We start from the raw sequence: 17,371 nt of genomic DNA, 5'->3' as shown, positions 1-17,371 counted from the left end.
GGTACCTGTCTACTATTAATATACAATGTATAATTAAACTGAAGGTTGTTCGTGATCTTTATATAAATTAACCTAAAGTTTTCACTGCTTTAGTATACAGTGTAATGAGTATAATTTGTAGAAAAAAAGCAACTATAAAGAGTAACATCATAATATTGTTTTTATATCTATTATGCTTTGCTGTGTATTGCACAATAAAAGATATTTGATGTGTTTACAAGATCTCATTAAGTATTAACCTCTAAATGTCCTTATTTTTCTTAAACTATTATAGTTGGAACAGAAAAAAGGAAGAAAATGAAGAGAACTAGATATTTTTCAAACGATTCGCCACTTAAACATTCGACGACTCGATGATTCACCACATGTGGTTTTACAAGTGCTTTATTTCACTCGGGTTTAATCTGTGGAGTCATTTTCTTAGGACAATTGGATCAAAAACTAACACAAATTTAAATATCAAAACATGTTTCGCTTTATTCAGCTTCCTCATTTGATACATAAAGAGAAAAAACGCGAGTCATTTTCTTATCATACCATTTTCACCTTTTGATTTCATTTGATGTAAATAATTTAAAGTTGGATCATCACTGATTTGAAAGCAACATGGCGATTAATATCAGGTATAAGCAAGGGTGAAAGCATAATCAGTCGAGACGATTTATAGAAGCATGAAGTATATATATCGTACAATTGCATATGCTGAAACAATGTGTACTTTCTGCTGTTCTGTACTGCTTACGAATATTTTAAGTAAAACAGAATATATGTACTTAGTAAACATAATCAATTTATTTTCAAAGTATTTCTATGCAATCAAAATATTTCTCTTCAATTTTAAGGTTTAATGATTTAAAAAAAACAACTTTAATTGGATGGTCAAGTGTGACGAAATCAACCTTATTTGAAATTTTATGTATTGGTTACTTATCAACTTGTGTATATGTCCGGTATAATAATTTAGAGTTGCGTCAGAAATCACTTCATAAACAACAAACTAAGGAAGCACAGAGCAAACTTCTGATATTTTTTCTTTTCCTATCTTGTAGCCACGAGATATAACCTAGAAAAAACGTGCAGTTAACACAAAAAAAAAACTGCTATCTCGTGACAACGAGTTATCCGACCTATAAGAGGAACGTCATGGTAACGAGTTAGCTGAACAATAAAATCGAAGATGAGTTCGAAAAAGTTGCCTCCCTTCTTAAAGTGGGATATTTACAATTATGTTACATTTAAAGAAAACAGAACTATATAACATTTGGCAAAATATAAAAAAGCTAATGCAATACAGAATATGGTTTGTTTCTATGTAAAGCATACAATTAATCACAAGGTAGTAATAGAGAATGTCTTGATAATAAGTAAGTATTTTTTGATATACAAATAAATGACATGTTAGAATTTGAAACAACGTACGAGGAAAATAGTCAATTTTTAATAACAGCCGCTTTTATTGCTAAAATATGAAAAAGGCGATGTAGGTTGATTATGTTTTCTTTAGCAGACAAAATGCCTCATTTTTGTGTCTGCTGCTACAAAGAAAGGCGACATACAGGTTTCATTTTCCGTCTGTCTGTCTATCCGTCCGCCTGCCACAAAATTTGTTCGTCTAGACTACTCATCAAAAACTACTGTTACAATTTCATTTTAACTTAACAGGCATTATCAGTAACAAGTCTTGAATTAAAAAGGTGTTTTGGTCTGGTAATGATTATTGTGTTGCCAAATACACAGAAACTTGTTTGGACTACTGAACAAAAACTAGTGCAATTTCATCCAAGAAAGGATGACCAGTTGATGTCTAGTTTTCATATCGTCAGCATTTTTCGGTTCAATTTTTTTTTGTCAGAGTTACGGCCTTTTATGGTTTTTTATTTTAAAGCTTGACCCGACTGTTCCTCTTATATCATTAATGTAATTTCAGTGAATCTTGACAGGATTGATCGATAGCTCATGTGCTTGAACACATATTTGTCTTAGTTATGGCTCTTAAGTAAAAACAGTTTTTTCTTACTATTAATGATTTTTGTGTTGCCAGTTGAACAGATGATGACATATCAACAAAATAGCCACAACTATTAGAGATCTCATTTTGGTAGTCTGTCTGTCCGTCCGTTCGTCTGTTACAAAATTTGTCCTAAGAAACTACTGGTGCAATTTCATCAAAACTTTACAGGAACGATCAGAAGCTTGTTGTTGGTAAATTGTAAAACTATATTTTAGAAATGTATATTATTCTTTGTATCTTTTGTGCGTGTGTTTTTTTTTTTGTTGTTTTTTTGTATACCCTTATCGACGTTATTGCAACTGTGATATGTATAAAATTACTGGAAATATTATATCTCAAGATGTGTTTATATGTTATATGCTTTGGCATTCAGCCCATATACATTTTTGGATTAAACTCTTTACACACCTATATTAAGTTTGAAGTTTATGACATGCATCGTGTTTTATTAATGCTCAAAACATTAAAAAAAAGATAAATCCAATTTTATCAATAATACTTTAGCAGTTAACGTCCTTACAAACTGACAATCTTTAAATTTTGTTTATTTTAACATTAAAAATCTGTGTATGCTTTTAAAGTTTTAAAGCAATAACTTACATCGAATTTTGACAGACACTTTTGGTCAGTTTAATGTTGCCTACTATTAATATACAAGTATTATTAAACTGAAAGTTGTTCGGTACCTGTCTACTATTAATATACAATGTATAATTAAACTGAAGGTTGTTCGGTACCTGTCTACTATTAATATACAATGTATAATTAAACTGAAGGTTATTCGTGATCTTTATATAAATTAACCTTAAGTTTTCACTGCTTTAGTATACAGTGTATTTAGTATAATTTGTAGAAAAAAGCAACTATAAAGAGTTACATCATAATATTGTTTTTATATCTATCATGCTTTGCTGTGTATTGCACAATAAAAGATATTTGATGTGTTTACAAGATCTCATTAAGTATTAACCTCTAAATGTCCTTATTTTTCTTAAACTATTATAGTTGGAACAGAAAAAAGGAAGAAAATGAAGAGAACTAGATATTTTTCAAACGATTCGCCACTTAAGCATTCGACGACTCGATGATTCACCACATGTGGTTTTACAAGTGCTTTATTTCACTCGGGTTTAATCTGTGGAGTCATTTTCTTAGGACAATTGGATCAAAAACTAACACAAATTTAAATATCAAAACATGTTTCGCTTTATTCAGCTTCCTCATTTGATACATAAAGAGAAAAAACGCGAGTCATTTTCTTATCATACCATTTTCACCTTTTGATTTCATTTGATGTAAATAATTTAACCTTAAGATGAAAATCATTGTTTTCACTGTTTTAGTATACAGTGTAATTAGTATAATTTGTAGAAAAGAAAAACAACTTTAATAAGTTACATTATAATATTGCTTTTATTACTATTATGATTTGCTGTGTATTGCACAATAAAAGATATTTGATGTGTTCACAACATCTCATTCAGTATTTACTTCTACATGTCATTATTTATCTTAAACTTTTATAGTTGGAACAGAAAAAAGGAAGAAAATGAAGAGAACTAGATATTTTTCAAACGATTCGCCACTTAAACATTCGACGACTCGATGATTCACCACAGGTGGTTTTACAAGTGCTTTATTTTACTCGGGTTTAAACTGTGAAGTCATTTTCTTATTATACCAGTTTCACCTTTTGATTTCATTTGGTGTAAATAATTTAAAGTTACATCATCACTGATTTGAAAACAACATTTCGATTTCAGTTTATATCAGGTATAAGCAAGGGTGAAAGCATAATCAGTCGAGACGATTTATAGAAGCATGAAGTATATATATCGTACAATGCATATGCTGAAACAATGTGTACTTATTGCTGTTCTGTACTGCTTACGAATATGTTTAGTAAAACAGAATACATGTACTACGTAAACATAATCAATTTTCAAAGTATTTCTATGCAATCAAAATATTTCTCTTCAATTTTAAGGTTTAATGATTTAAAAATAACTGTAATTGGATGGTCAAGTGTGTCGAAATCAACCTTATTTGAAATTTGAAATTTTATTTATTGGTTACTTATCAACTTGTGTATATGTCCGGTGTTGCGTCAGAAATCACTTCATAAACAACAAACTAAGGAAGCACAGAACAGACTTCTGATATTTTTTTCTTTTCCTATCCAGTAGCCACGAGATATTACCTAGAAAAAACTTGCAGTTAACACAAAAAAATGCTTTCTCGTGACCACGAGTTATCCGGCCTATTAGAGGAAGGTCATGGTAACGAGTTAGCTGAACAATAAAATCGAAGATGAGTTCGAAAAATTGCCTCCCTTCTAAAAATTGGATATTTTACAATTATGTTACATTTCAAGAAAACAGAAGAATATAACATTTGGCAAAATTGATAAAAGCTAATGCAATACAGAATATAGTTTGTTTCTATGATAAGCATACAATTAATCACAAGGTAGTAATAGAGAATGTCTTGATAATAAGTATTTTTTGATATACATATTAATGACATGTTAGAATTTGAAACAATGTACGAGGAAAATAGTCAACTTTTAATTACAGCCGCTTTTAATGCTAGAATATAAAAAAGGCGATGTAGGTTGATTATGTTTTCTTTAGCACACAAAATGCCTCATTTTTGTGTCTGCTGCTACAAAGAAGCAGCGACATACAGGTTTCACTTCTCCGTCCGTCTGTCTGTCTATCCGTCCGCCTGCCACAAAATGTGTTCGTCTAGACTACTCATCAAAAACTATATATATATAGAAAATTATCGCACACAAATATTTTTAATGATGAACAAATATTCAGCAGGATTGAATAAATATTATGGTATAGAATATAAAATTAGAGTGATACAATATTAATATTGGATATAGACCAAAAAATAGATTTATGAATTTTGCAACGTTCAACATGCCATATGATACCATCATATGTATATGATATAGATCCACATTACACGGGACTATAATGGGATGAGTACACAGATAGAGAAGCCAGTTATGGTTGACGATGCACGCGAGATAGGCAAGGCAGTGTTTCCCATCCGGAAAGAAAGGGGGAGATTACGGGCGCCTCCCCGTTAAATCATGAACATGATTGTGGAAAAGTGTGGGAGATAACATTCCCCTTAAAAACTGAAAATGATGGTGCAAAATGATGGATTTTTGGGACATCTTGTCTTCAGTTACTCAAATATTTTTTATAATAAACTGAATCTATTTGCCATTGAACGTTAGAATTTAGTTATGCCCTTGCATCCCCGAACTTTTCTCCTATTTCATCAATATTTAATTGCTCCGAAGAAACAGATCCAGCACGGCAAGGAAAGAAAATGCGTCATGTCGAGTATTTAAAGTTCGTTCATGGTATATGCGAGTTTCTTTCTATAGAAAGACGAGACAAAACAATGAAATTACACATATCATAATTTATTGAATGTGACCATCGTAGCATGCTATATCAGATCTTATCAGGTTTATACCAAATGTTTCTGACATAACCAAGCGTCACACATGAATGAAGTCTATTTATTTTGCGTGGTAGAAATCCTGAATCTTTTTACACTATGTGACTAAAACCAAGATAAAAGAGGAGGAAAGCATATTTGACAAATTAATTTTAACACAAAAAATGTCGTTTCATACATTCTAAGCGTATTCCGTCTGTTCTCTTCTCTTGGAACATTTAAGTACACAAAATGACTTTACAAATATAAAATGATATATATTTGTTAAGAAAGAATGTACAGGGGACTTAAAATATATTTCAATTAAAAACTTAATAAGTAATTTTATTATGTCAAATGTGTAAGTTAACACAATTGAGAAAATAGAATCCCTAAAGAAAGTCCAAAACGGCAATATTTGAAATGTTTCAGATTCTGTTTCATTGAGCCTTCTCATGGACGGTACTATAAATGCAAACTGCTGTCCAAGCCCCTTATAGCACCAGCTTAAGCAGTGTTCAATATGTAAACATGTAATGGTAAAATTTTGAATTTAGAAACATCCGCAGATATGTTCATTCTGTGGTAATCATGGAACCATCAATGTGACAATTTCGTGCCATTCTATGAAAAGCGGCGTATGGTCCGCAAGTAAAAGAAAGCGTTGGTCACTTTCATTCAAAGTCAACAATAAAAAAATAAACCAAAGCAAAAGTAATATAAACCCTGATTGTATTAAAAACATATTTTCAAAACAGTGCTTGTCAGCTACCAATGCATTTCGTATTTTACGAGAACAGATCGTATTTTATATTTCGATATTGAATAAGTATCCATATATGGATCACAATGTGAACTTTGGGCGTAACTATTTTAATTTGTTGCCGATTTCCAAAGAATTGACCCAACAAAGGTTTGTGCGTGCGTGTGCGTGCGCGTGCGTGTGCGCGTGTGTTTGTGTGTGTCGATCTGTTGGATGTTTGACGGATCTGAACCAACGACACAAACAATTCTGATAACAACTGCATAAAATGACATTACATTGATTGCTAGCTATTGAAGAACATTACATAAGTGATGAAAAGTAATTCGTGTTTTTTGTTTGTTTGTTGTTGTTTGTTGTTGTTGGTTTTTTTTTAAATTTTAGCTCATATTCACAAAAACTTCAAAACTGTAAAACTTACCGTTTAATTTCTTGAAATCAGTTTTAGCCAACGTACGTTTTTACCGGAATCCAACATATCTTTGTAACCGATACACATTTTGGTTAGTCATATGAAGTTGTTCCCCATGATTAAAATGATAAAACTCAATATTAACTCAAATAATGAAGAAAGAAAAGGTCCAGATTAACATTCATCATGCGCGCTCAGCTGGAGAAAACATACAAAAGTTAAAGAATCAAATCAACGTTCATAAACGTAATTACAATTGTAGCACCTATTGGCTTCAGTAGATACATTATAAATGATCAAGATCAAGATCTACTCGAGTATAAGAAGCGTTTAGTCTAGTACACTGTAGTCTTTTGTTTACTTTTCATTCTGTATACGTGCAATGTTTAATAGAGACATTCTTTCCACAAAACTTTCGATATTGAGGAAACCACATATTGTAGTCGATTAAAACCTTTATGAGAAAAAATTCAACGGCAAAACGTTTTTTGTTATATAATTACTCTTTAATGCGAACGCCTGTTAGTATCTAAACAAGTTAAATGTTGATGCTGTGCATCAAAGACGCGGCAAAAAGATGTGAACAGTACAAAATCAGCCTTGAGAATTGTTCTCTATTACAATTGAATATACAAAGCATCAGTTTTTCTTGGTATGTGCTCGTTGCATAATTTGCGAAAAAATAGAACATAATGCATAAATTCACAAAGAAATTGCATGTCTTGAATTCTGAAATGTGAGTCTGTTGAAACAAAGATTGAAAGGTGTAGTCAAAGAAAAAGAAAATTGAAATAATTGGTATACTTAAAATAAATTCAAGAAAAAGACAAAGAAAAGGAAAAAAGTAAAGAAATATATCTCCTTTGCGTCGAGAATATGTCCATTTTTTCCGGCAAATATAATACTTTCATTATGATATTATATTCAAATTATAAAATAATTGTAATTTATGTCTGGTCTTTATACAAAATTATCTCCGTTGCGCTGAGATCCCGAATAAGTCCAAATCGCAAGCATGTATTAACCTTCGAATACACTAAAGTAAAATGTTCCTAATGAAATTTACAGCAAACTTTTATGTTGATACTTTACATTGATTATAATTATATAATTTATTTTACTTTGATAATTATTATTTATAACCATACATTTCCCTTTTCCAGTTCCCATTATAGAAGATTATCTCCGTTGCGCCAAGAATATTTCATTTCACAGTCATTATTTCACATGATTGTGATACATTTTATAACAATTTTTCACTCAGTTAATCTGTTTTATTACTTAACTGTTAATTATTTTCAAAAGAAAGTATTCCGTTGCGCTCGTTACGCCAAATAAATCTCTGTTGCGTATTTTAGTCATTTTGGTCATACCCCTGGTCCTCTGTCCAAATTTGGTTCCCGTCATTAGAAATTAAAATATAGACTTGCTATAAAAAGATAAAAAAAAAAGAATATGATATTCAAACATGGCACTTTCACTTTTGTTGAACGTTTATATTAATTTGTTAAAGCTCGGTGACATGTTGTACATCAGAAAAGCTATTTTCATTACAGTTTTATTTTGTTAAAACAAAAAAAAACAAGACTAAAATTTTCCACATTGCTGAATGGACGAATGCATATCTATTAGCCGCCGGTACACGCTAATAAAAGTTTTCTTCGAAAACACACAAACTTAAATTTTCACCATTGCTGAATGGACGTGCAAGCAGCTTTAAATAAATAAAATAAATGCCGGTTGACAGGCCATGTTTAATGTTATTCATTTTCAGCCATAGTTTTCGCCTCTTGAATCAGATAAAGAAAGACTATAGAATTGTCTTGTAATATCTTAACGATTCAAAATGTTTTATATACATATTTGCAGATGAAGAACATTTCATTCTTGAAAGCGATTATTTTGATGCATACATAATTTTAATGATTGTTTATTCAATGGCAGTTATACTTATTGTGATTGCGGTAATTACATACAGGTATAATGAGATTTTCAGCATTTACTTTTCTTAATCATTTCGTACGGTGTTCCGTTTGAACAAACATGATTTTTTATTTCGTCTGTACCCGCGATGCGCGATGGTACGATGGTGAAAACGCGATGGTACGATGGTCAAAACACGATAGTACGATGATTGTACCATCGTACTATTACGATTTCATCATTGTTCCATCGTCTTCCAGTGGTCATGCGCAATGGTACATTTTTATCAACAATGTATGGCTTCTCATTATTTTCCCCGCACCCTTTCTGTGTGCGTATCTTTTAGATCTTACTATTTGAAACATGAAAAATAACAGAAGGCAGTCGCTCAAACGTTTAAAAAATTAATTTGTCACCCGTGTGCACTGTAGATATGAAGATTCAAGCTGATATCTTACATACAGCGAAAGAAAAATGCAGACATATATGAAGCATATATAAGCATATATTAAATAGTCTATGATCTATATACAGTATAATGACCTAAATGGAAAATTTAATGTGAAGATAACAGGTTTATTTATATAAAACTTAAATCAATCATTAAATATTCTTAACTTGTTTTTACTATCTGCCGTATCAGAATCTGACATCTTTCTGTACGTTTACTGGTTATACCGAAAGGCAATGATACGATGGCGCGATGGCACGATGGTCAAAACGCGATGGTACGTTGGTCAAAACGCGATGGCACAATGGTGGAAACGCGTTGGTACGATGGTAAAAACGCGATGGCACGATGGTGAAAACACGATGGCACGATGGTGAAAATGCGATGGCACGATGGTGAAAACGCGATGGCACGATAATGAAAACGCGATGGTACGATGGTGAAAACGCTATGGTATTATGGTGAAAGCGCGATGGCGCGATGGTGAAAGCGCGATGGTTCGATGGTGAAAGCGCGATGGTACGATGGTAAAACAACGATGGTACGATAGTGAAAGCGCGATGGCACAATGGTGAAAACGCGATGGTACGATGGTGATAACGCGATGGCACGATGGTGAAAACGCGATGGTACGATGGTAAAAAACGCGATGGCACGATGGTGAAAACACGATGGCACGATGTAGAAAAAGCGATGGCACGATGGTGAAAGCGCGATGGTTCGATGGTGAAAGCGCGATGGTACGATGGTAAAACAACGATGGTACGATTGTAAAAGCGCGATGGCACAATGGTGAAAACGCGATGGTACGATGGTGAAAACGCGATGGCACGATGGTGAAAACGCGATGGTACGAGTGTAAAAACGCGATGGCACGATGGTGAAAACACGATGGCACGATGGAGAAAACGCGATGGCACGATGGTGAAAACGCGATGGTATGATGGTGAAAACGCGATGGTACTATGGTGAAAGCGCGATGACACGAATGGTAAAAGCGCGATGGTTCGATTGTGAAAGCGCGATGGTACGATGGTAAAAACACGATGGTACGATAATGAAAGCACGATGGCACAATGGTGAAAACGCGATGGTACGATGATGATAAAGCGATATAACATCGCGGTTTTTACCATAGAACAATCGAGACATCGCGATAACACCCTCGTAACAACGTGTTTTCATCATCTTGTCATAGTACCATCGCATTTTCACCATCGTACCATCGTGCATTGCAGGTATGGGTGTTGTATAGTAGATTATTAAGAAACGCAAAACTGACTTTTACATTTTAATACTGTAAGTGTATATATCTGCTCTGGTCAAACCAAATTCGAACTGTCAGACTAGGCTTTTATACCACTATTAATAATGCCAGCTATTCACATAAAATGTTACAAAACACGTACAATCCAGCCGACTCCCAAATACATCCATCATTCTGAAATTTGACCATGTTGTTTCGTATATTTTAATATAATATGTCATATTAAGAGTTCACATTATATATAAAATATACATTGTAAAACTGTGTTCATCATTCATTTACATCACATACGTATGTATGACTTATTAACCTGCAATGCAACAATCCTCCCTATCTTATAAAAAAATATTAAAAAAAAGATTATTACATAATAAACTTTTTACCAACAAATATAAACCTTTTAATTATTTAACATAGATCTATATTTGCCCCCAAGGTAAAGATGTTATGTTACGACCTTTTGTTACTTTATTCTAAAAGAAAAATCACCTAAGGTCATATCCGCTCAGAGATGTTATCTATCTCTCTGATTCGGTCGATTGATTTTCGTGTAAAGCTATTTCATTTTTTAATTCTTTTTTTTTGAAATCGGATACGACACAGGTAAGAAATAATTTTACTTTTGAATTTTATACAAATAAACAATGTGTAATGTTTTAAATAAGTAAAAGAGTAATTATTGTTAAATGTTAAGATAATCTTTATGCAAAAAAATGCTTTATACTAAATCGATTTTGAGTTTTATCAGTTAATGTAAGTTATTCAATAAAAATATTTTTTAAGTTCTAGAAAGTTACGTAAGTTAAATATATAGCTTAATAGGTTTTTTTTTATTAAATATCAAATATATAACTTAATATGTTTTTTTATTAAATGTCAAAAGTAACCCTCCATTTCTTAATAAAAAGAAAGAGAAAAAAGTTAATTTTTATATTAAACATTAACACAAACAAACAAGGAACCATTCTCAAAGAACAAAATAGTTTAAGAATATTAATTAGAAAAAACTTTAAGGTATAAGATTTAACAGAATTTTATGTGTGGTAAGAGCAGAAAAAATATTAATATTTATATACAAAAAGTTAGAAATAATAATAAAGTAAAGCAAATTGATAAAATATCAACGTTTTCATTTCCTGTTTACAACGTTTATTGTCTATTCTAATGCATGCGCATTGAACACTTCCTGGTTGACGTGGCTCGGCTATTTTTCAGGTACTCGCTGTGCTTGGCTGGTACTCGTTTAAAATTTTGTGCATGCACATTGAACACTTCCTGTTTGACGTGTAGACTGTTTTGGTTGGTGAAGGAATTTTAAATCGTCGAAGGCGGTATGTACATTTTAGTTTAAATTGAAATCCATAATTGTTCATAAATGTTTTATTTACTTGAAGATTCTTCTAAATTGATATATATGTAAACGTAAACTTTATATACATAATGTGATAAAGTTATATTCGATTATTTAACGGCACATCTGTAAACTCTTTATTGTTGTTTCGACGTTGTAAAAGAAATTGTCTTGAATTTAAGAATACGGCGAAGTGATTATAGAAATATACTTCTTCATTTATGTAGCAATGTTTTTTGAGTAAAAAAAAATAATTTGTCTGCTGTTGCACAATTCTCAAAATGTTCATGTGATATTTATTTTAAATATCTTTTTCTCATAGCGTCGCACAAATAAACTGCTTTACATAAGAAGTTGTCATAAGTATTTCTCTGTTTTAAAAGTTTATATAACACATAGAAAAACACATTCTATTGATAAACGAAGGTTTTCGGCTTCTTTGGTTGAAGACAGGAACAAAAGTTCATTTGGTTCTACCATTTTGTTGTTGTTGACGTTGACGGCTATACATTTAAACATCGTAGACGCTTATTTCACATGGTTTTACATCGAAGAAGGTGTGTTAATGGTTATATGTACATGGTTTGACATCGTAAGAGGCTGACTGAAATAGTGTCTAGTCAGGCGGTGTTTTACTGTACCGGCGAGTTCGCTCGCACCTCTCTGTCTTGGTTGGAGGACAAGTGATCGTAAGACCAATCATTTAGCGTTTTCGTCGGTTATCAGATCGGTTAATATATATTATTTACAATATACATAATTTTGTTTCAGATATATGAGAAACAACTGTCATAAGAATATAAAGGATAAGAATTCCAACGAAAGATGTTCTCTGTAAGTATCTTATCTTTAATGTAATACTTGATATTTAATAATTTTACTTTTCATATTGAATTTTAAACATATTTTTTTACTAAGCTCTTATCTTTTGTTATATTTCAACAATGAGACGTATCCCATTAAAAACATTATATATTTGTTGTGGGCTTGACAGTTTATGTATACATGTATATATAAACATGATAGTCAAAGATAAAGTACATAATCAATTTGTAACTCAATTTACCGAAAATTAGTATAGCATATAACACGGAATATAACGTTCTATAACAATTCAGCTAATCCTTGTAAAATCATTTTAACACTTGGTTTTGACCCTTTATCTTTACAATGTGCCTTTGTCTTTACTTTACCAGACACTTTATATCGCAACTTAATCGAAATAGAGTTTAAAAACATTTCGTTATCTGAATCATTATCATCTGCCATAGAGTCTGACTGAATAGCATTATATGCTGCTTGTGACTGAGGATTGCTATTTACTTGTTTGGAATTTTCAGTCTGATATTTCTGAATCTGCCTGCGATTGCATTTCTTCTCAATGTGCATTACTTTGAGCATTGTCATTAATTGAAATTTGTTGTTGATGTCGAAAAAATGTTTCTGTAATTAGGCTAATGGAATATCATCTTCACTATCAGAATTTTGACCTATCTTTTCTTACATTCTTAGGGCAACTTGGGGTAATACTGATTCTTGTATTTCTGAAGCATCATCAGTATCGCTATTTTCAGATGTAACTACAAATGTGGCCATTTTCTTTTTGGTCGGCCCGAGTATTATCTGCTTTAGGTATTGGCTATCAGTAATATTTGCAAGCCTTAATTGTTCTGGTGTACCTTAACTTGTTGAATTTGTCAAGCTTGATTTTGATTATGTAAGTTAATGGTGACTTTTTCTCCAAAATTTCTATTAAAATGGCTTCCAATTTACATCCTAATTTACCTTTTTACGAAAATTCTTCTATAACATACAAGCTCACCCTATCTAAAAAAAATTTGAATTTTTTGTGTCCCTTATCTGCCATGACTAGCTTTTCGCGTTTCCTTTTATAAAAGTTCTTATATACAGACAAGAAAAAGTTTATGTTGTTCTTGTTAAGCAATTTTTATGATTTCTTCACCCCAATGTGTAAAACCGTTTGCCTTTGGTTGTAGCAAAAAAGGTCGACCGGAGTGTTGGGTCACGGCTATATAACAAATAAAATGGACTATATTTTGAAGTTCTAGAGACATTAAATCTAAGTGCCCCTAGTGTCATGTTAAGATGAATATCCTATTGTTTGAGATTTCCCTGGATTCTTTTAGCTAAGAAATCATGTCTGATATGGTGTGAACGTTCATTTTTCGCGTTCCCGGTAGCATGATAGGATGTAGTACGCACGTGATCAATTTTTAACTATTAAAGTGTTTCTTTGAAAGCACAACTTGTAAATTCTGATCCATTGTCAGTGACAATTTGTAAGGGACATGCATATCTAGGGTAAATTTCTTCTAATAGTAAATGTATAATTGTATCAGTACTTTTGTCAAAGGTAGGAAAACACTCGGGATAAACACTGTAAAGGTCAATAAAACATATTATGTAGCCGGTTACCACTCATTGTTTGTTCATAAGCAACCTAAGCAGTCGATACTCATCGCCGTAGCGAATGGGTAACGATGGGTATTTTTGTCTCCGCCCATAGGTGCTTTTATTTTGTGAGATTACCTGACTGATAATCAACACATTTAGAAACATATTCATATAATTCTTTGAACATATTTGGCCAAAATATTTTCTGTTTTATTGTTGTAAATAACCTTTGTCTTCCTAGGTGACCATTATTTAAAATGATATTGAGTAATGACAAGGTGTTTTAAGTGTTGCGGAACAAACAATCTAAGATTAGGATTATTCATTTACATTAGAAAGATAATAAAGATTGCCGTCAATTTCTAAATATTTGCTCTGCACTGATTTAGTTGGCTGTCCGTGACGTAGTAACATTTTCAGTTCAAGAATAGTTTGATCTTTAGATCTTGCTCCAAAGCCATATTTAAGTTTTTCTAAATGTTTAATATCTTCTTACCCAATTGTGGTCCTTGAAAATTTCGGTATTCTTTGTTTTTGCCTATTTTTTAGCATTAAGATGTGAAGAATCAAAACACATTTACTTCATATCTTTCATCAGTTTCCAGCATGTCCATTATCCATTTAATTTGGGAATTATCATGTGATTTTAGACTGTTATTTTCGAAGGCATTGTTATTAATATCAGGCTCGTAAAGTTTTTAATATCAGACCCTTATTAGCATTTTTTTATCATTCAGCTGGAGGTCTAGAAAAAAGAAATCGGCGATAAATTTAAATTTTCCGGGGCAAATATTCAATTTTGCAGTTATAGGCAGAAATATTAAGGTCCAAAAGCTGTATTCTTTTGTTTTGTTTGGTGCTTCATCGAAGATATTTTAAAGGTTTATGGCCTCTTTAATATAGTTAACTCTGCATTATGTAAATAAACATGCTAATTTTCTGTAATGCATAATGGAATACCTGAATTCTTCCCCTTTTCTCCTATTGGTACTGTACTTTCCTTTGACGATTCACTTTATTTAAGAAGATAAGAAGTATAATAGGTTTTTTCAATTACTAGATTTTGTCACATTTTCTGACTTAAACATGCCCTTCGATCACTAAATCTGAGGAGTCCGTGTATTAGAATATAAGGGCTTATTTCGGTCTGGGGACTGCTAAATGTTTGGGAAATACCCCGGTACGTGTTAAAACCATTTCCCTTTAAATTTTCAAAACTTTCTTAACAATCTTTTGTCCATTTAAAAAAAAAACACGTTTTCTAGTAAGATTAATTTAGAGGCTTCAAACCCAATTTTTTAAGAAATATTAAGGGGAAAAACCTTCTATAAAAACAGCAGCACCAAGTAAAGATCTGACATATTTAACACATTTTGGTACCGGAAGTGACCTAATAGATTTTACTTTTTCTGGGTCTGGTTTTATACCTTTATGATCAATAATAAAACCAAGGTACTTTGTTTGTTGCTGAATAAAACTGTATTTTTTCAGTTTAAGTTTTAATTTATGATATTTAAGCTTTGAAAATACTGTCTGTATATGTGATAGATGTTCACTTAATGACTTCGAAAATATCAGAGTGTCGTCAAGATAACTGAAAGCAAATGCTTTTAAACCTTGTAAAACATGTGACATGAGTTCCTGAAAATCTCCAGGTGCAGAAAATAAACCAAAAGGAGCTTTATACTAAATCGATTTTGAGTTTTATCAGTTAATGTAAGTTATTCAACAAAAATATTTTTTAAGTTCTAGAAAGTTACGTCAGTTAAATATATAGCTTATAGCTTAATAAGTTTTTTTTATTAAATATCAAATATATAACTTAATATGTTTTTTTTTAATGTCAAAAGTAACCCTCCATTTCTTAATAAAAAGAAAGAGAAAAAAGTTAATTTCTATATTAAACATCAACACAAACAAACAAGGGACCATTCTCAAAGAACAAAATATTTTAAGAATATTAATTAGAAAAACTTTAACCCATTACTTCATGAGCATTTTGTGAAAAATTGCTGTTTTCATTGAAAAGTCTCCCGTTACAAGTTCAAATTGCTATAATACTATAAAAACTGCTTCAACACTAATCAAACTTGGCACAAATGTTGACTGGTCCATTGCCCTTGCAACAACATGCTCAGGCTTAAATTTTCTGTTACCATGGCAACGAGGGGACATCCCAAAATTGCCAAAAATCACTATTTTGCCTCGATTTTTTCCATCAAAATTGATTTCAAAGTGCTGCAACTTCTCAATGGATTGACATAGAGTCAAATGCTTTTCAGCGTTGGTTACACGTTACCTTATGATCAATCTGGGGTCATTTATAGCCTCTCACAAGTCAAAAATTTTCATGGCGATGAGGGGGACTCCGCCCCCCTTCAAACCCCCCAAACAGAAGGGGCAACCCCCTAATGTCTCTTTTGGTTGGGGGCCGCGCCGAAAAAGAGGTCACTTTTTTTAACAACATTTCTGAAACAAAAAAAAGTGTTGTGGGTCTAAATAAGGCATTTTTTACCATTTGAGACAACTAAATGGGGGGGGGGTGAAAAAGGCGTTAAAAGGCGTCTATATAACGTAATTGGTAAACAGAAAATGATGAAAATCCTTGAAATTACTCTAAATCGCGTTTTTTCATGTTTAAACATGGCCTGTCATATAAATTTGAAGAAAAATTGTTGTTTTGTACTTTTTTTTATTTTTTTCATTAACAGAAAATGATGAAAATCCTTGAAATTACTCTAAATCGCGTTTTTTCATGTTTAAACATGGCCTGTCATATAAATTTGAAGAAAAATGGTGTTTTGTACATTTTTTTTTATTTTTTTCATTAAGGTATAAGATATAAAAGAATTTAATGTGTGGTAAGAGCAGAAAAAATATTAATATTTATATACAAAAAGTTAGAAAATAATAATAAAGTAAAGCAAATTGATGAAATATCAACAACGCGTTCCAGAATAAAAAAGGAAATTCCAGATGTCCTTTTTCCGGGAGTCGACCTCAAGGCACTTTTTCAGCAACAAATTTACATACAGAGAGAGAGATAGAGTGTTGGCTGACATAGGTGAACAATGAACAATTCCCCTATCTTTTAAACCTCAAACGCATTTAACCTGTCCGTTTTGCGGATGATATTCCTCTATCCTTTTATATGGGTTTATTTTCTAAGGATAATGTTGGAAATTGTTGTTCGGAGGTATTTGATGAATACATATAAGTATACATAGAAGAATATATTTCTTATACTTTTAAAAGGATAAGTAATACTGTCATTAATGCAGTTCATTCTTCGAAAATAGTATAGTGTTCGCAT

The 17,371-nt window shown here is 31.8% G+C and overlaps 1 protein-coding gene across 1 annotated transcript in view; it reads left to right on the top strand.

Moving 5' to 3' along the window:
• LOC132738461 (uncharacterized) overlaps window positions 1-3,621 on the top strand; it is a 33,418-nt gene extending 29,797 nt beyond the window's left edge. The window contains exon 9 of the mRNA XM_060725964.1: window positions 275-3,621. Coding sequence (XP_060581947.1) covers window positions 275-311 — 37 coding nt within the window. The 3' untranslated portion in view covers window positions 312-3,621. The remainder of the gene's footprint in view (window positions 1-274) is intronic.
• Window positions 3,622-17,371: the final 13,750 nt, after the last annotated feature.

The sequence above is a fragment of the Ruditapes philippinarum genome, unplaced genomic scaffold (genome assembly GCF_026571515.1).
Source record: "Ruditapes philippinarum isolate M1 unplaced genomic scaffold, ASM2657151v2 ctg1591_1_1_1_1, whole genome shotgun sequence".
NCBI classification, from domain to species: Eukaryota; Metazoa; Mollusca; class Bivalvia; order Venerida; family Veneridae; genus Ruditapes; species Ruditapes philippinarum.
This window is presented reverse-complemented; position numbering and strand designations above follow the sequence as displayed.